The 20,195-nt window shown below is 44.3% G+C and overlaps 1 protein-coding gene across 22 annotated transcripts in view; it reads left to right on the top strand.

Moving 5' to 3' along the window:
- Window positions 1-13,756, top strand: part of LOC310888828 (mesoderm induction early response protein 3-like) — a 111,630-nt gene extending 97,874 nt beyond the window's left edge. For 17 of the 22 annotated variants that reach the window (XM_083852444.1, XM_083852443.1, XM_083852446.1 and 14 more), the window contains 3 exons: window positions 9,290-9,417; window positions 9,616-9,761; window positions 9,852-13,756. In XM_083852444.1, coding sequence (XP_083708570.1) covers window positions 9,290-9,417; window positions 9,616-9,761; window positions 9,852-10,309 — 732 coding nt within the window. In that variant the 3' untranslated portion in view covers window positions 10,310-13,756. Of the gene's footprint in view, window positions 1-3,946; window positions 4,181-4,571; window positions 5,681-7,397; window positions 7,689-9,289; window positions 9,418-9,615; window positions 9,762-9,851 lie in introns of those variants that run through there. The other 5 variants (XM_083852442.1, XM_083852441.1, XM_083852437.1 and 2 more) reach the window with 5 other exon arrangements.
- The last annotated feature ends 6,439 nt before the right edge of the window (window positions 13,757-20,195 follow it).

The raw sequence follows: 20,195 nt of genomic DNA, 5'->3' as shown, positions 1-20,195 counted from the left end.
TTATGTCATGCTCAGGTTACACTCTTTCCAATACCTTGTAATTAATCACCATTTTCATCTATGATATATAGCAATCATGGTAGTGATGACATACAGTATTATATAATAATTAACATACTACAATTCAACTCATGGGCTATTCTCACCCAGTATCAAATCCCCTTGAGGCACACACCGGCCCTCCCCATTCTTTTGCATTACCCACCAAGTGCATCCAGGTCCCTGAGCAAAAGCAATCCCACGAATGGGTTTGCCTTTTCCCGAGGCAGGAGCAGCCCAGACTGTTTTACCCAGCATGTTTCTTACGTGCACTACAGGAACTTTATCCCCTTCTACAGTGCGTAACAGTTGTGATTGGGCAGGTCCAGCACGATTGGCAGATCCCCTGGTATTGACTAACCAGGTGGGCTTTGCCAAATGTGTATCCCAATTTTTGAATGTCCCAGCACCCATTGCTTTCAGTGTAGTCTTCAACAGTCCATTGTATCGTTCAACTTTTCCGGAGGCTGGTGCATGATAGGGGATGTGATACACCCACTCAATACCATGTTCTTTGGCCCAAGTGTCTATAAGGTTGTTTCGGAAATGAGTCCCGTTGTCTGACTCAATTCTCTCTGGGGTGCCATGTCGCCATAAGACTTGCTTTTCAAGGCCCAGGATAGTGTTCCGGGCGGTGGCATGGGGCACAGGATATGTTTCCAGCCATCCGGTGGTTGCTTCCACCATTGTAAGTACGTGGCGCTTTCCGCTGCGGGTTTGAGGGAGTGTGATGTAATCAATCTGCCAGGCCTCTCCATATTTATATTTCAGCCATCGTCCTCCATACCAAAGAGGTTTTGACCGTTTGGCTTGCTTGATTGCAGCACATGTTTCACAGTCATGAATAACCTGTGCTATAGTGTCCATGGTCAGGTCCACCCCTCGATCACGAGCCCATCTGTATGTTGCATCTCTACCTTGATGGCCTGAGGTGTCATGGGCCCATCGGGCTATAAATAATTCACCTTTATGTTGCCAGTCCAGGTCCACCTGAGACACTTCAATCTTAGCAGCCTGATCCACCTGCTGGTTGTTTTGATGTTCTTCAGTAGCCCGATTCTTGGGCACATGAGCATCTACATGGCGTACCTTTACAACCAGGTTCTCTACCCGGGCAGCAATATCTTGCCACAATGCCGCAGCCCAGATGGGCTTGCCCCTGCGCTGCCAGTTGTTCTGCTTCCATTGCTGTAACCACCCCCACAGGGCATTTGCTACCATCCATGAATCAGTATAGAGATAGAGAACTGGCCACTTTTCTCGTTCAGCAATATCTAAAGCCAGCTGAATGGCTTTCACTTCTGCAAACTGACTCGATTCACCTTCTCCCTCAGCAGCTTCTGCAACTCGTCGTGTAGGACTCCATACAGCAGCTCTCCATCTCCGATGCTTTCCCACAATACGACAGGACCCGTCAGTGAACAAGGCATATTTATTCTCATTTTCCGGTAGCTTGTTGTACAGTGGGGCTTCTTCAGCACGGACCACCTCCTCCTCTGATGATATCCCAAAGTATTTGCCTTCTGGCCAGTCCATAATCACCTCCAAGATTCCTGGGCGACTGGGGTTTCCTATTCGAGCCCGCTGAGTAATCAGTGCAACCCACTTGCTCCATGTAGCATCAGTTGCATGATGTGTAGAGGGGACCCTTCCTTTGAACATCCAGCCTAGTACCGGCAGTCGGGGTGCCAGGAGGAGCTGCGCTTCAGTACCGACCACTTCCGAAGCAGATCGAACTCCTTCATATGCTGCCAATATCTCCTTTTCAGTTGGAGTATAGCGGGCCTCAGATCCTCTGTATCCCTGACTCCAAAACCCCAGGGGTCGACCTCGAGCTTCCCCAGGTTCTTTCTGCCAGAGGCTCCAGGTGGGACCATTCTCCCCGGCTGCGGTGTAGAGCACATTCTTTACATCTGGTCCTGTTCGGACTGGCCCGAGGGCTACTGCATGAACTATTTCCTGCTTAATTTGTTCAAAGGCTTGTCGTTGCTCAGGGCCCCATTCAAAAGCATTCTTCTTACGGGTTACTTGGTAGAGCGGGTTTACAATCAGACTGTAATTTGGAATGTGCATTCTCCAAAACCCCACGACACCTAGGAAAGTTTGTGTTTCTTTTTTGCTAGTTGGTGGAGACATAGCTGTTATTTTGTTGATCACATCCATTGGGATTTGACGACGTCCATCTTGCCATTTTATTCCTAAAAACTGGATCTCTCGTGCAGGTCCTTTAACTTTATTCTGTTTTATGGCAAAACCGGCCTTCAGAAGGATTTGGACTATTTTCTTCCCTTTCTCAAAAACTTCTTCTGCAGTGTCACCCCACACAATGATGTCATCGATGTACTGCAGGTGTTCAGGAGCTTCCCCCTGCTCCAGTGCAGACTGGATTAGTCCATGGCAAATGGTAGGGCTGTGTTTCCACCCCTGGGGCAGCCGATTCCAAGTATATTGGACACCCCTCCAAGTGAAAGCAAACTGTGGCCTGCACTGTGCTGCTAGAGGGATGGAGAAAAATGCATTAGCGATATCAATTGTGGCATACCACTTGGCTGCCTTTGATTCCAGTTCATACTGGAGTTCTAGCATGTCCGGCACTGCAGCACTCAGCGGTGGCGTGACTTCGTTCAGGCCACGATAGTCCACTGTTAGTCTCCACTCACCATTAGACTTTCGCACTAGCCATATGGGACTATTAAAAGGTGAATGAGTCTTGCTGATCACTCCTTGGCTCTCCAGTTGACGAATTACCTTATGGATGGGAATCAGGGAGTCTCGGTTGGTGCGATATTGCCGCCGGTGCACAGTTGTGGTAGCGATCGGCACTTGCTGTTCTTCAACCCTCAGCAACCCCACAACAGAAGGGTCCTCTGAGAGACCAGGCAAGGTAGACAACTGTTTAATGTCCTCTGTCTCCAAGGCAGCTATGCCAAAAGCCCAGCGGAACCCTTTTGGGTCCTTGAAATATCCTCTTCTAAGATAGTCTATGCCAAGGATGCACGGAGCATCCGGGCCAGTCACAATACGGTGCTTTTGCCACTCATTTCCGGTTAGACTCACTTCAGCCTCCAATACAGTTAACTGCTGGGATCCCCCCGTCACACCATAAATACAGATGGGCTCTGGCCCTTTATAGCTTGATGGCATTAGAGTACATTGTGCACCGGTGTCTACCAAAGCCTTATACTTCTGTGCGTCTGACGTGCCAGGCCATCGAATCCACACAGTCCAATAAACTCGATTGTCCCTTTCCTCCCCCTGGCTGGAGGCAGGGCCCCTCTAGTCCTGGTCAGAATCTTCGTTTCTGTGTTTAAAGGACTGCCTGCTGGAAGTTGGAGCAGCAAACTTTTCAGAGAACTCCTTTTTCCCACTTGTTTTCCTTTGCAATTCACGTACCCGTGCCTCTAGGGTCGCAGTAGATTTTCCATCCCATTTTCTCATGTCCTCTCCATGGTCACGTAGGTAAAACCACAGGGTGGCGCGGTGTGTGTGCCCACCATATTGTCTTCCTTGCATAGATGAACGTTTACCCCTAATAGCTGAGACACTGGTTTGTACAGGTGGGGAGGAAAATAATCTCTCTTCAAGTTGGTGGATCTTTTCAGAAAGTTTCTCCAAAGTATTCTCTTTTAGCTGGTGGACACTGGTTCGTTCAGGTGGAGGGGAAGATAATCTTTCTTCAAGTTGGTGGATCTTTTCAGAAAGTTTCTCCAAAGCATTCTCTTTTAGCTGGTGGACACTGGTTCGTTCAGGTGGAGGGGAAGATAAATTCTCTTTAAGTTGGTGGACCTCTTCAGAGAGTTTCTCCACAGCCGAGACACAGGCCTGTAGGGAAGAGGAGAGATTTCCTTCGTACTGCTGGAGTATTTTAGTCACTTCATTCACTGTGGGATTCTCCTCCGCTTTCCAGGCTAGTATTGCCAATGAGCTGGCATATGATGATGGTGCACTCCGTACAAACTTCCGCCACATGGGTTGTGTACACCGGACTGCATCTGGATCTGCGGATGTTTGTGCGTCGTCTAGGTCCTTATAAATTACTTCCCGTACGGCCAATTCCCTCAGGTACTGAATTCCCTTCTCCATGGTGGTCCATTTGCTTGGTAGACATACAAGTTCTTCTTTGAAGGGATACCTTTCCTGCACAGCTGACAGGAGACGGCTCCAGAGGCTGCGAGATCGTGCTCCATCTCCAATTGCTTTGTCAATGCATGCGTCCCTAGCAAGGGATCCCAGCCGCCTGGCTTCCTTGCCCTCTAATTCCACATAATTGGCTCCGGTGTCCCAGCACCGGAGCAGCCAGGTGACAAGCTGCTCACCTATACAGCGACCAAAATCTTTTCGCACATCTCGTAGCTCACGCTGGTATAGAGTCCGGGTAGTTACTGTTGATTTTTCGACATCCCCATCCTCATCTTCAGTCTCCTGCACCTTTGATGGCCCAGCCTCGTCTTCACTATGCCCAGACTTAGCAGAAGACTGTCTGCGTTCTAAACGACCTGAGTCTCTATACCATTTTTTCACCTTGTCTACAGGGGCAACTTGCACTGCTACAGCTTGTTTCTCTGACCCAGCCACAGGGTCTGCCACAAGGGTTGGAATACCCTCTGCGGGGTCAACTTGCACTGCTACAGCTCGTTTCTCTGACCCAGACACAGGAGTGGGAGCAGCTGCAGGAGCTGGAGCGGCTGCAGGAGCTGGAGCTGGAGCGGCTGCAGGAGCTGGAACTGGAGCGGCTGCAGGAGCTGGAACTGGAGCGGCTGCAGGAGCTGGAACGGCTGCAGGAGCTGGAGCTAGGTTGCTAGTAGCATCAATTGCAGCTCGATAGGCACAAGCCAGACCCCAGCACGCTACAGTGATTTGTGTCACTTTGGAACTGCCAGAGTCATGACACCTTTTTTTCAAGCATTCTGCCAGCTTTTTAGGATTTTGCAGTTGTTCAGGGGTGAATGTCCAAAACACTGGAGGTGACCACTGCTCTAGAAACCTGCCCATATCCTCCCACACTCCCTGCCACTCGCAACTATCCCGCCTCAAGACAGATCTCCGGATGAGATTCCTAAGTAGTTGTTTAACCCTCCACAAAACCTGAAGCGCATTCAGGAGACATAACAACAAGAGCAGGCTGGTCTGAGTATCCCAAGGATATTCAACATCTCGGAGAACCACCGTAACTAGCTCGGGGGATAAGAGGGTGGTGGTGAAGGAGAAAGGGAGAGTGAACAGGTAGGGAAACATGTCTTCCCCTGTCCCCTTCACAGATTGGCTCCCTAACGAAAACAGGCAATAGGTGTAATTGCTAATAGTTTCCGAGATATGGGTTCCAAAGTATAGAGTCGACGTCAGTGCTGAGTACAAATACCAGGTTAAAGTCGTGACCAGATATTTCATCATTTCATAAGCCATTGCTACACCGCACAGTACCATAACAATCTTAAACCAGGGCCCGGAAAGGATAAACAGCATGACAGGGAGCACATACAGAAAGTAACGCGCTATAAAACTCAAATTGGAATACAGGTACAGCAGACTGGAGATTAAGGCAATCAACATCGTGACTAGCAACTATTAAGCAGGTCCAATACTTATACCAATTTTAGTTTAACACACTCTGGTCAAATTTGTCGATATCTCAACCCTTCGAGCCCCACGTTGGGCGCCAAAAGGACTGTTGTGGTTTAAGCCGGCCGGCAGCTAAACACCACACAGCCGTTCGCTCACCCTCCCCCCTCCCTCTCTGGGATGGGGGAGAGAAATGGGAAAGTGAAGCCGGTGAGTTGAGATAAAGACAGTTTATTAAGACAGGAATATAATAATAACAATAATAATATTAATAGTGATAATGATAATAGTATTAATAATAATAATGTGTAAGAAAACAAGTGATGCACAATGCAATTGCTCACCACCCGCTGACCGATGCCCAGCCTATCCCCGAGCAGCCGGCCCCCCACCCCGGCCAGCCACCCCTATATATTGTTTAGCATGACGTCAGATGGTATGGAATACCCCTTTGGCCAGTTTGGGTCAGCTGTCCTGGGTCTGTCCCCTCCCAGCTCCTGCTGCACCCCCAGCCTGCTCGCTGGCAGGACAGAGCGAGAAGCCGAAAAGTCCTTGGCCTGGTGTAAGCACTGCTCTGCAACAATTAAAACGTCAGCATGTTATCAGCGCTCTTCTCATCCTAATCCAAAACATAGCACCCTACCAGCTACTAGGAGGAAAAATTAACTCTGTCCTAACTGGAACCAGGACAGCATCCTATTAGCAAGTCTCCAGTCATCCAGGACCTCTCCATATGACCATGACTGCTGATAGATGGTAGAAAGCAGCCCAGCAATCACATCTGCCAACTCCCTCAGCACCCGTGGGTGCATCCCATCGGGGCCTGTAGATTTGTGGGTGTCTAGCTTGCCTAAATAACCTCTAACCTAATCCTCTTCAACCAGGGGAAAGTCTTTTCTCCAGGTTCTCTCTTTTGTTTCCGGGCTCGGTAGTGTATGGGCCTAGCCTTAACCTTAGTCCTTTCTCCAGACTTCCTCTCTTGTCTCCAGGGTCCGAGATTCCTGAGGGCTGATCTTAGCAGTGAAGACTGATGTAAAGAAGGCATTGAGCAACTCTGCTTTCTCTGTATCTGCTGTCACTAAGGCACCCACCTCACTTAGCAGTGCACCCACATTTTCCCCGGTCTTCCTTTTGCTTCTGATGTATTTGAATAAGTCCTTCTTGTTGTCCTTGATGTCTCTTGCTAAATTTAATTCTAACCAGGCCTCGGCCTTCCTCACCGCATCCCTGCATTCTCTGACTGTTCCTATATTACAGCCCAGTGGTCTGTCCCTTTGTCCACATCATATATGCTTTCTTCTTCTGTGTAAGTTTTCCCAAGAGCTTCTTGTCCATCCACACAGGTCTCCTGCCCCCCTTGCTTGACTTCTTTCTCGTAGGGATGCACTGATCCTGAGCTTGGAGAAAGTGGTGCTTGAATATTAGCCAAATCTCCTGGGCCCCCTTTCCCTTGAGGGCACTGGCCCAGGGGATTCCTCCAATTAGGTCCCTGAAGAGGTCAAAGTTAGCTCTCTTGAAATCCAGGGTTGCGGTCCTACTTTTTGCCCTGCTTCCTCCTCGCAGGATCTTGAACTTCAACATCTCGTGATCACTGCAGCCAAGACTGCCCTCAACCTTCACGTTTCCAATTAGACCATCTCTGTTTGTTAGTACCAGGCCCGGCAGCGCCCTGCTCCCTGTTGGCTCACCTACCACCTGCATCAAGAAGTTATCTGCAATGTTCTGCAGTAACCTCCTGGACTGTTTGTGCTGAGCTGTGTTGTCTTCCCAGCAAATATCGGGGTGGTTAAAGCCCCCCCATAAGAACCAGGGCCTGCGGACGTGAGACAACTTGCAGCTGCCTGTAGAAGACCTCATCCACTTCCTCTTCCTGATCCGGTGGCCTGTAGTAAACACCCACCACGATGTCACCCCTGTTGGCCCGCCCTTTAATCCTCACCTATAGGCTCTTGACTCGCACTTTGCCCCCCCCATATGCAGAGCTGCATAGCTTCCAGTTGCTTGCTCACTGTCCTGGTTCCAGTTAGGACAGAGTTAATTTTCCCTCATAGTAGCTGGTAGGGTGCTATGTTTTGGATTAGGATGAGAAGAGCGCTGATAACATGCTGACGTTTTAATTGTTGCAGAGCAGTGTTTACACCAGGCCAAGGACTTTTCGGCTTCTCGCTCTGTCCTGCCAGCGAGCAGGCTGGGGGTGCAGCAGGAGCTGGGAGGGGACAGACCCAGGACAGCTGACCCAAACTGGCCAAAGGGGTATTCCATACCATCTGACGTCATGCTAAACAATATATAGGGGTGGCTGGCCGGGGTGGGGGGGCCGGCTGCTCGGGGATAGGCTGGGCATCGGTCAGCGGGTGGTGAGCAATTGCATTGTGCATAACTTGTTTTCTTACACATTATTATTATTAATACTATTATCATTATCACTATTAATATTATTATTGTTATTATTATATTCCTGTCTTAATAAACTGTCTTTATCTCAACTCACCGGCTTCACTTTCCCGTTTCTCTCCCCCATCCCAGAGAGGGAGGGGGGAGGGTGAGCGAACGGCTGTGTGGTGTTTAGCTGCCAGCCGGGTTAAACCACAACACTCACATAAAGAGCAACTTCACCACCTTGCCTTCCTGGCCTGTCCTTCCTAAAAAGCACAAAGCTGTCTATGGCCACATTTCAGTCATGAGAGCTGTCCCATCAGGTCTCAGTAATTGCAATGAGATCATAGCCCTGCAACTGCACGCGCACTTCCAGTTCCCCTTGTTTATTCCCTATTCTGCATGTGTTTACATAGGCATTTGAGTTGGGCTCCCAATGCGTCTGCCTTTCTGGATGGGACAACTATAACTTGTCAGTGTGGGCCTATGGTAGCTCTCCTGTTAAGCTCTGTTCCCTCTCTAGGCATCCTTTGTCGGCTGTGGTGTTCAGCTGGCGTAAGTGGGATGGCACGTCATCCTGTACCTTATCGCCAGCATCCCTGATGATATCTCCCTCCCCCATTGAATCTAGTTAAAAGCCCGATCAGTGAGCCCTGCCAGCTCATGACCAAGGACCCTCTTCCCTCTTTGGGAAAGATGAATTCCATCTGATGCCAGCAAGCCTGGTGCCACGTAAGGCTTCCTGTTGCCAAAGAACCTGAAATTTTGGCGATGACACCAGCCACGGAGCCACGTGTTAATGGACACTACCCTTCTGTTCCTGTCGCTGTCAGTACTGGGGAGAATGGAAGAGAAGATGACTTGCGCACTCGAGTTTCTGATCATCCATCCCAATTCCTTGAAGTCCCCTTTGATTGCTCTCGGGCTACACGTTGCCCCTCCTTCTCCTCCCAGATGTAGGACCAGCAATGGGTAATAGTCTGAGGGTCAAACCAAGCTTGGAAGTCTTTTTCTGTTTTAAGAGAGTCTGTCTTACAGTTTAAAAAAATGTTATAGTTTATGAACTGAAATGTTTCCAATATAGAGTTTCAATCTATTCAACAACAACAAAAAACAACAATGTAATACAGTAGAACAGATGTAACAGCTATTTGAAACTGTAGGTCTCTTATGTCTTATAAATGTCTTAATTGAATTGGTTTGTTCCAGATTCTAGAGTAGTAAAGCTAACAACATTGCAGGTATATGGGAATTGGAGAAATGACAAAACATAAGTCTTTACATAAATTTGTCAATTCTTCTTGCCTTCTTTTAGATAAGAACCAGAACAGTTGCTGAGTGTGTGGCTTTCTATTACATATGGAAAAAGTCAGAACGTTATGATTACTTTGCTCAGCAAACAAGATTTGGAAAGAAGAGATATAACCATCATCCAGGAGTTACGTAAGTAAAATGTTCTTAGAATGTGTTTTCTGTTTCAAATCCTAAACATAGGAGACTTCCCCCTGCCCACTTCCTCCTCCCGCCATTGCAGTGTAATGCTGCAGTGGCTATGACAACTGGAATTAAATCCATCATCAATTTAGGCCTTGATTTCATTTTCATGTTAAATAACCTATTATGGGTGTAATATTCTTTTAGGGACTACATGGATCGTTTGGTAGATGAAGCAGAAGCCCTTGGTGGAGCAGTACATTCTTCAGCCTTAACATCTAATAGTCGAACAGAAACCATTCCTGATCAACAGCTAAGCATTCTGAACTCTATCACTGCCAATGAGTTGACAGGTAAATCAAGGCGGGGGGGGGGGGGGGATCTTTGTTGTGACTACATAAACTATTTCATTTACATTTGTGTTCATCTGTTTTTTTTTCCAGCACTGACAAATAGCGTAGCTACGGTCTGCCACACTTCAGATGTGAACTGCCTGGATGATGCCTTTCCTCCTATGGACAACTTACCCCGAGCACCAGTTAATCATGTGCCTGTTGGAACAGAAGAATTGCTTAACTTGCCTAGCAATGGTGAAAGTGATTGTTTTAATTTATTTGAGACTGGCTTTTATCATTCAGAGCTAAACTCAATGAACATGTGCAGTGAGGAGACAGACAGACCTGCGAAGAGATTGAAAATGGGAATTGCTGTCCCAGAATCTTTCATAAATGATGTCTCTGTAAATAACCTTAGTGTGGACTTTGAGAACCACACGCATCATATTACAAGTGCCAAAATGGCTGTTTCAGTGGCTGACTTCAGCAGTCTATCTGCAAATGAGACAAACGGTTTTATCAGCACCCACACTCTTCACCAACATACTGCCCTTCACTCAGAATGACTGTGGAAAATGAAACAAACGGTGGGTACTTTATGCAGTAGTAGTAAACTTGATGGGAGCTATCAGGTTTGCTTAGTCTTTCACTGGAAGTTTGAACTTTATGACATCAGTGATGTCTTTGTATATATAGAACCATATCTTGATTTATCAAGAGTAATTTCTTTTTTTTTTCAGTCCATAAATGTGGAAATGTCATATGATGCTTGGCAGAGTTTGGGACTAAGAGAACTCTGTGTTGCAGCTTTAAGCTCTGCTTCAATTTTTTTTAAAGCCCATAGACAGAGGCCACCATTTCAAAACCAGCACAGAAGTTCTGAATTGATTGGAATGGCTTTTTAGTCTGTTACTTCTGCTGTAATAAATGTAGTGGAATAACAGTGTTTACAGGTATCAGTCCTGATCCCTGCACAATGTAGCATTTTTTTTTCTTATAAAGGCAAGTATGGGTTTCTTTAACTTAAACTGCACAAACATACAAGTTTTTTTTAATGGAACCTTCTCTCGTGATACTAAACTAGAGCACTTCAGTTTACAAAACAGCAAGTTCATCTTGGTGGAAGCTAGCACAAGGGACTTAACATGAGTAAAGTATGAAGACATGCAATTGGATGCTGTTACAAAATTATAGGCCATGGCTACCTTACACAAGTAATTATACTGCCAGAGGTGTCTGTGTACTTTAACCTTACTGGCTTAAACAGATGCATTTTAGGCTATTGTATTCTGATGGGTTTTGTCTACAACTTTGAAGAGTAATATAATTGTGTAACTAAGCTTTATACAACGTCAGCTGTTAGGAAAGTTACGGTCTGCACAGTTTAGGATTTACAGCTAGTCTGTTTTGGAAGCCATCTTAAATTGTTTGGGCAGTATGTTTGGAGCGCTGCAGTTCAAAGTGTTACAGTTTTGAGGGACTGTATAGTTTATATAGAAATAGTATAACATTGTAGTATGTATTTAAAAGCTTTTCTTCAGTGTGGATTGCATTTATCTGTTTTTAGTAAAGTCATTAGCTGAAAAATGGCACTTTGCTACCTTGGTCAAATAGGAAAGGACGAGTAAAAATGTCTCCCATAAAAGTAACTATTTAACTTCAGTAAATTTTTATTCTGAAAGTTGAGTGCACATTAGAAAGTGCAAGTTCCAGAAAGTTTGTATTGCAAATGCTTGTTCTAATTCTCATGGGAGAGTTGAACCAAACACAGTATTGGTTTGTAACATGTAGCATACAACTTGCAGATTTTTTTTTTACTGAGAATCTGAACCTTATTTCCATAAGATTAGTTTTCTCTCCATAATTTTCTTTGCACTGATCATATTATAAATTTAATTGACTCTAATTTGTTTTCATTATTCAAGTGATTAAATTTATGTTGCTGATATTTGTAATAGTTGCTTCAAGGTCATGCTGAGTAATTAGAAAGTAGTGACCTTAATATTTGAAAGGGAAGAGGGTGTTTATTATGCATACTGTGAACTGCATTGACATCCTGAATTTTAGATGGAGAGCATGGAGTTTTCTTTACAGCATGGTAATGAAGATTACTTTGAAGTGTTTACACAATAGCACCTTTACTATATTAAAAAGAAATTAGTTTAGCACAGTGGACAAAAATAGAGATAATTTTGTAATCAGTTCTTAACTTATACAGCTGATATATGTAATTCTAGTAAGTACACATTAAATAATGGGTAGCCTTGACCCTGTTGTACTCTGGCCTTTTTTTTAGCCAAGTTGTCAGCTTCTTGTTGCTGTTTTGTGCTGAACTCTGTACCTTATTTCTTTTGTTTATGAATCAACACATTTTATGTAATTTTGTAAAATATTGGCCATAATCATTTATTATTATACATTCAAGATTATCTGTGGGTTTACAATGAGTGGCTGGTGTGTATTCCAAAAAAAATCATTATACAAATATGACTGATTATACCAGTTGCACTTAAATGAATATGCCCATTCTCGTTAACTGATGCAGTAATATATTCGGTTTATCTATGCATTGCTGGGATCTTAATGTAGACAGAGACTTGTCTAAGGTTTAGGTTGTCAGCAAGTTGAATGGACACTTTAGTTATTTAATAATGACTTTTGACCAAAATAATTCAGAAAATGATATGAGAGAAAAATGAATTTCAGCTAGTCTAATAGATTTTTAAATGCTGATCTTATTTAACCTGTTGGCTAGCTAGCTGATATTGTTTACTTTGAATTCCTTGTGAAAATGAGGCAATAATTTGCAAGGTTTTGTAAATATGTAAATTCTTCATATCTTTTTAGTTACCTATTTCACTATTTACTGACTACTTCTGTGTATAGTAACATTTTTGTGCATGCTCAATGTGACGTTCATAAATTTGTACCACTATGACTTTATTCATGTAAAATAGCTATTTATTGTTTTTTTTTTCTTTTAAAAGTTGGACTTATTTTTCTCTCAATTTAAACATTTAAATGGAGAACTTGTTACCGTTTTTTTAATAGAATTGTGTTTTAAAAGTCAGCATGAAGATAACTGAATTGCAAGCATATGAAGAAATTATATTGCCTTGGTTCTTAGATGGTGAAGCACAATTCTTATAACAAACTGTGATGAATTCTTTGTCCTTTGCCATGCTTTTTCCCCATACAAACAAACCAAAAATCCATAATGGGCAATTGCAGTGTTGGTAAATGTATTCTTTTTTATGTACAGGGAATCTGAAGAGGATAGTTGATTCATTTAGAAGTGTAACTGGTGCTGTGATTATAGCAATACTTTTACTTTTGTTAAGTCTTCTCATGATATATTTTCAAATGTTTAGTTTTCCTCTTGTCATGGTCAAACTACTGAATTTATCTGAAGGATGTACAATACTATTTGAAGAATACTAAATTGTGTATAATTAGGTCAATGAATTGTGCAATTGCTTCCTTTTTTTTAACTTTTAAAACTGAGAGAAAAAATGTATGAAAACTTCAGATCCGGTAGAACATAGTGATGCTCCTTAATTTAACCAAAGTCTCTAGTGAATATTTCAACTTTGAATGTAAACTAATGGATAAACTGACCAAGAGGGACATTATTTGCCCAGGACTACAAACACATTATCTACTGATAGCAAAACTAAATACAGTAATTTATAAAATAATGACAAGGTTACTATTTTTTTTATTCCTATTTTTCATTTGAAAAAGGAAAATACCTATTGTATTTTAAAATTGATAGTATGGTTAGAGTCCTCTTAATAAAACAGATTCCAGTTATTCTCAGTTCAAAGTAAGTACTCTGTGCATAACAATAAATTTATTGACAATCAGAACATGTTTTAGTATCAGATGTTCAAGAGGGAAGTTGCTGTTGTTGCATTGGTTTAATATTTGTACATACACTTTTTTAGCATTATTTTGTATTTGTTGTACTTTAATACCTGGTGTACAGTTCCAGAAATAAATGTCTGGAAACCTTTCTTGTAAAGATTTTCATGCATCTACACCATGTTTGCTATTTCATTTTCGGAATTATTCAGCACCAACTCCAAACACACTTTAAGATACTCTGGGTAACACTAAAATACATGCAACCATTCCACCTAATGTTATAAAGGGAAGAGTGACAAATGTAATATGCAGGTAAAATAATAAGCAATTATTTCCCTCAAACATTAAGCGCAGCAAAATTGTAGATTGGACTTAAGCATAGCTTTTGTGTAACAGCACAGCACCATAACCTGGTATGTAAACTATAGGGAATACAGCCCTCTTCTCTTGTATAAGAAAACTTGCCCAAATGCTGAAGTCTACAATGTAGATCTACGCATCAGGCTCAACTGCAGGTGTGGATAAGAAAAATTCTACTCTGCTTAGGCCTTAGTGCCTAAGTTAGACTATTTGAAATGCTTTTGACGTTTTTCCTTCCTCAAGAAAAAAGATTACAGACCTTGAACCCCGAAAAGCACTATTACTTTCACTGGCCGAGGCGATTAGCTCTGCGGCAAACGTGTGCAGGGAGTTTCCCTGAATCGAGGGAGCGGCCAGGAACCGCCAGCCCTCGTGAGGGCGGTTGACAAGGCTTGGGCGGAGCCAGGAGCGTCCCCCGCGTTCCGCCCCCCCCCCCCCGCCCCCACTACAAAGGCAGCCTCTAGGGAGCGCGAGCGACCAGGAGCGGGGCAAACGGCAGGGCGCTGAAGCTTGGCCAGCTTGATCAGGGAGCGGTGGTATCCACCCGGCAGAAGGCCGTGGCCTCACAGAGCTCGGCACCCACCACAACCGATGCAGCCTTCCAGACAGAGATCCGGGGGGGAACGTGCTGCCACCCAGGTGTCAGGCTGCCAGGTGTGCCCTACTCTTATGCCACTACAGGATGGTAGTAGTGAGCACAGTTGTGGGAGGTGTGCACAGGTTGAAGAACTGCTTTGCCTGGTGGCAGAGCTTTAGGAGGAGGTGGGACAGGCTGAGGAGCACTAGAGAGTCAGAGAAGGAGATTGACTGGTGGGGTAGTACTCTGCTATCACTGAGATGGGTTCCTCAGCCAGCTGCTGCACAAGAAATGAAGGTTCCTCTACTCCCTTGCTGCCAGGCAGAGGGAGGGGACCTAAGAGAGAGGGGGGAGTGGAAGCAGGTTCCTGCTCAGTGCAGAAGGTGAACCCCCCCTGCTGCCTACCTCACCTTCCTAGGTGCCCCTACACAACAGGTACGAGGCTTTGGAAATGATGGGCAGGCAAAAGATGTGGACAAAGGTCCCTCCACATTGAGGGAGTTGCCCGAGGCAAGTCAGCCTACGCCCTGCATCACAACAACCTCCACCAAGATTAAAAGAAGGGTTATTGTCATAGGGGACTCTCTTCTGAAGGGAACAGAGGGCCTGATCTGTCATCCAGACCTGACCCATAGGGAAGTCTGTTGTCTCCCTGGAGCCCGGATAAGAGACATCACTTGGAAAGTCACTCGCCTAGTACGGCCTTCTGATTATTACCCTTTATTGTTTTCAACGTTGGCAGTAATGAGGTAGAAAAGGGAAGTTCAAGAGCGATCAAGAGGAACTTTATATCTCTGGGGTGATTGGTTGAGGGATCAGGTGTACAGGTAGTGTTTTGCTCTGTCCTTCCTTCCAGTAGCAGGGATCAATACTGAAAGGAACAGGCAGAGACAGCAGATCAATATGTGGCTCCGAGGCTGGTGCCGCCATGTTGTGCGTTAACCCAGCTGGCAGCTAAGCACCACACAGCTGTTCGCTCACCATCCCCCCTCCCTCTCTGAGATGGGGGAGAGAATCAGGAAAGTGAAGCCTGTGGGTTGAGATAGAGACAGTTTATTAGGACAGGAATATAATAATAATAAAAATAATAAAAATAATAATAATGTGTACGAAACAAGTGATGCACAATGCAATTGCTCACCACCTGCTGACCGATGCCCAGCCTAAACCCGAGCAGCCGGCCCCCCCCCCACCCCGGCCAGCCACCCCTATATATTGTTTAGCATGACGTCAGATGGTATGGAATACCCCTTTGGCCAGATTGGGTCAGCTGTCCTGGGTCTGTCCCCTCCCAGCTCCTGCTGCACCCCCAGCCTGCTCGCTGGCAGGACAGAGCGAGAAGCTGGGAAGTCCTTGGCTTGGTGTAAACACTGCTCTGCAACAATTAAAACATCAGCATGTTATCAACACTCTTCTCATCCTAATCCAAAGCATAGCACCCAACCATCTACTAGGAGGAAAATTAACTCTGTCCTAGCTGAAACCAGGACACTTTAAAGCTTGAGAACACTGTAGAAAGGAGTGCAAAATTAATTGTGTGAGAAAGAAAGAAAATGACTTTGTAGTAGAATGGTTATCACTTTCATCTGGGAGCAGAAAGGTCTTGGTTCCAGTGCCTGGTTCCAGAAACGCTTTGAGATGTTTTTTTTCCCCTGTTGACTTTAAATGACAGCCAAACAGAATTTTTTGGATCACCATTATGAACGCAGGATGCTTGAAAATTCCTCCTTTATTATATTTAGGCCTAAAGCCATAATCAAGATAGGAAAGCAACAATACTTAAGACAAGACTGACATATGTAAATAGTTTGAACCGCTTTGTTTAAATCATATATTAAAAAACATATATTAAGAAAGGCTGTAGAAAACCACGAAATAAATTGGCTCCTTGTCTGCATCTTTCTTTTCTTAGTGATTTTATTTGTAAAGCTAAAATTCACTTTTACAAGCTGCAGGTTTTTAAGACAAACTGGTTGTTCCTTCGCTCTTTTTACAAACAACTGCTGCTCTTTGTGTCCTATGCAAGAAGTACTTTGGAAAAAAATAATCTCACTGATATCTTGGTGATATTTTAAAGTCTTGTGAGTTGGTTTTTTTTTAATGACAAATTTCATAAGAAATAAATCAGATCTTTTGAATGTCCTTTGCCCTCAAGGATAAAATATTTTAGAAATCAAACTCTTATGATTCTCTATAAACAAGAATTGTTAGATTTCAGGTAGGATATCTGTACAGTAGATGAAAGAACATGGGTCTAAATAACTGGCCTATTGTTTTTTGGATGCATTTGGATATTCGTGTATTAGCAACACATTTTATTCTCTGTAATAGTTTATTGAGCGAAAATGCACTTGTCGTGCTGTTCTTGTTATTGTCAGAAGAGATGACAGCATGGACAGAAGAAGAATGCAGAAGCTTTGAACATGCACTTCTGATTTATGGAAAAGACTTTCATCTCATACGGAAAAACAAGGTTAGTGTTTTTACAGTTAAATGGAAGAATTGGTAGATGCTGAAAATCTGTAAGAGCAATGCATTTGTCCAAAGTCACGCAGAAGAGTGAAATAAGAACCAACATACTAGAACCAGCTTGGTGTTTTTGTGTTAACTTTATCTCGGATGTCATTTGAAAAGGTAGATGAATCAGTGTGTTATCTCTGAAATTGACTTAAATTGGCATCACTTCCATTTATGCACTTATGTTTTACTTTAGTTTAAATGTTTGCCTTGCCTAGTATAGTACTTCATGCTGCGGCTGTAGGAGGGGAAAAATGCCTCTTTACTTAATTTTATCAACAGGAGGGTGTAATTGTACAGAAACAGGTTTAGCTTATTTGTGTTTTCAGAAGAAAGTGCTATAGGCATTGATCAGGACTTTGTTTTCTGGCTAACGAAAGAGTTCTAATCTTGATCTGGATTGCTTCTGATTCATTCCTCTGTGCCTGAAGAATAAGGATTGGATAGTTTTTGATCAAAAATGTGTATCACTTGGTACAGTTGACAGTATTGGACACTTCCAAATTTTATGTGCGTTTCCTTTATGTTTTGATAGCATCTTGAGGGTTTTTTTTGTTTTCTTTAGGAGACTGGTGTGTTTGTCATATTTCAGGTAAACTTTACAGTGTCGTGGTTGCTGTTGAGCAATAGTTGACTAGTCCTGCTCAATACCTGGCTTAACTTGTCCTATGATAAACGTTTGGGCAGTTCAAATTTTAAATGGACCTTACCAATAAATAATAATTCCCCAGAGATGCAAATAAATCATTTAAAAATATTTTTAAAAAAATCCAACATGCAACAAAGCACACGATTTGCAGTATCTGTTGCTATGGACTAGAATTTGTCTAAGAAATCCAGTCGTTTTTATCCAAGTAGGTAAAACGTCAGAAAATTTGGGGAGAGTCCTGGGACCCAGCATAAACTGACGTCACTTGTATATGGAAAGTATCAGCTAGTCAAGATTTAGTGCATGGAGAAATTTAACGACAGATGCTTCCTCATCACTGTACTGCAAAGCATTAGCTGAGACTTCAGATACTAGGTGGTGCATATGGACATATATTCATTTTCTCCCCTGCCTGGTATGTTCTTGTCTAAACTAGCAAGGCTTATTACTATGCCCAAGGCGTTTTGGATTTGCCTCCGATGCTTCTGTAAGCTTGATCAAGCTCAAGTATAGTTTACTGCCATACTATATCAGGATGGAGTTGTATATTCTAGTATATAGTGAAACTTAAACAGGAACTGTGGGCTGATGATGATTTGAAATGTTTCTGCATCCAAAAATTGGTATATTTTATAAGAATATAGGTAGATGTAACAGCTTTTTCTCCAAGAAACTGACTTTGCATAGCAATGTCCATTTTGGGGGTGAAAAAGATGAACAGTTAACAAATCAAAATGAGTCTCTTAAGTCCTTAATACCTTCAAGACAACAATTGTTACTGAAGGGGGTCCAAGACAGCGGGTCAATATTCAAGCATCACTTCCTCCAAGCTCAAGATCGGTGCATCCCTATGAGTAAGAAGGCAAGCAAAAAGGGCAGGAGACCTACATGGATGAGCAGGGAGCTCCTGGCAAAACTCAAACAGAAGGAGGAAATTTACAGCATGTGGAAAAATGGACGGGCCACTTGAGAGGAATATAGGGATACTGTCAGAGTATGCAGGGATGTGACAAGGAAGGCCAAGGCCCATTTTGAATTAGATCTGGCAAGGGATATCAAGGGCATCAAGAAGGGCTTCTTCAAATACATCAGTAGAAAAAGGAAGACCGGAGAAAATGTTGGCCCACTGCTGAATGGGGCGGGTGCTCTGGTGACAAAGGATACGGAGAAGGCAGAGTTGCTGAATGCCGTTTTTTGCTTCAGTCTTCATTGCTGATATCAGCCCTCAGGAATCTCAGACCCTTGGAGACAAGAGAGGAAGTCCAGAGAAAGGAGGACTTTCCCTTGGTCGAGGAGGATCGGGTCAGAGATCATTTAAGCAAACCTGACATCCACAAATCCATGGGCCCTAATGGAAAGCACCCACAGGTGCTGAGGGAGCTGGCCGATGTTATTGCTAGGCCGCTCTCCATCATCTTTGAAAGGCTGTGTAGAACAGGAGAGGTGCCTGAGGAGTAGAAGAAAGCCAGTGTCACACCAGTCTTCAAAACGGGCAAGAAGGAGCACCCAGGCAACTACAGGCCAGTCAGCCTCACCGCCATTCCTGGAAAGATCGGGGAACAGCTCATCTTGGAGGTCATCTCCAAGCACATGGAAGATAAGAAGGTGATCAGGAGTAGTCAGCATGGATTCATCAAGGGAAAATCATGTTTAACCAATCTGATAGCCTTGTATGATGAGATGACTGACCGGGTAGATGAGGGGAGAGCAGTGGATGTGGTCTACCTTGACTTCAGCAAGGCTTTTGACACTGTCTCCCATAGCATCCTCATAGGCAAGCTCAGGAAATGCGGGCTAGATGAGTGGACAGTGAGGTGGACTGAGAGCTGTCTGGATGGCAGGACAAAGAGGATTGTGATCAGTGGTGCAGTGTCTAGTTGGAGGCCTGTAGCTATTGGTGTCCCTCAGGAGTCAGTACTGGGTCCAGTGTTGTTCAACCTATTCATCAATGACCCGGATGATGGAACGGAGTGCACCCTCAGCAGGTTTGCTGATGGCACAAAGCGCAAGGAGTGTCTGATACCCCAGAGGGCTGTTCTGCCATTCAGAGGGACTTTGACAGGCTGGAGGGTTGGGCCGAGAGGAACCTCGTGAAGTTCAACAAGGGCAAGTGCAGGGTCCTGCACCTAGGGAGGAATAACCCCATGCACCAGTACAAGCTGAGGGCTGACCTGCTGGAGAGCAGCTCTGCAGAGAGAGACCCCGGGGAGTCCTGGTGGACAGCAGGCTGACCATGAGTCAGTAATGTGCCCTTGTGGCCAAGAAGGCCAATGGTATCCTGGGGTGCATTCGGCAGAGTGTTGCCAGCAGGTCAAGGGAGGTGATCCTCCCCCTCTACTCAGCCCTGGTGAGGCCACACCTGGAGCATTGTGTTCAGTTCTGGGCTCCCTAGTACAAGAGGGACATGGAACTACTGGAGAGAGTCCAGAGGAGGGCTACTAAGGTGATTAGAGTGTTAGCGTAGCAACCACATAACCACCAA

The sequence above is a fragment of the Anser anser genome (genome assembly GCF_964211835.1).
Source record: "Anser anser genome assembly, contig: SUPER_W_unloc_10, whole genome shotgun sequence".
In the NCBI taxonomy this organism is placed as follows: Eukaryota; Metazoa; Chordata; class Aves; order Anseriformes; family Anatidae; genus Anser; species Anser anser.
The sequence above is the reverse complement of the archived record's forward strand: the minus strand, read 5'-3'. Positions and strand labels throughout refer to the sequence as shown.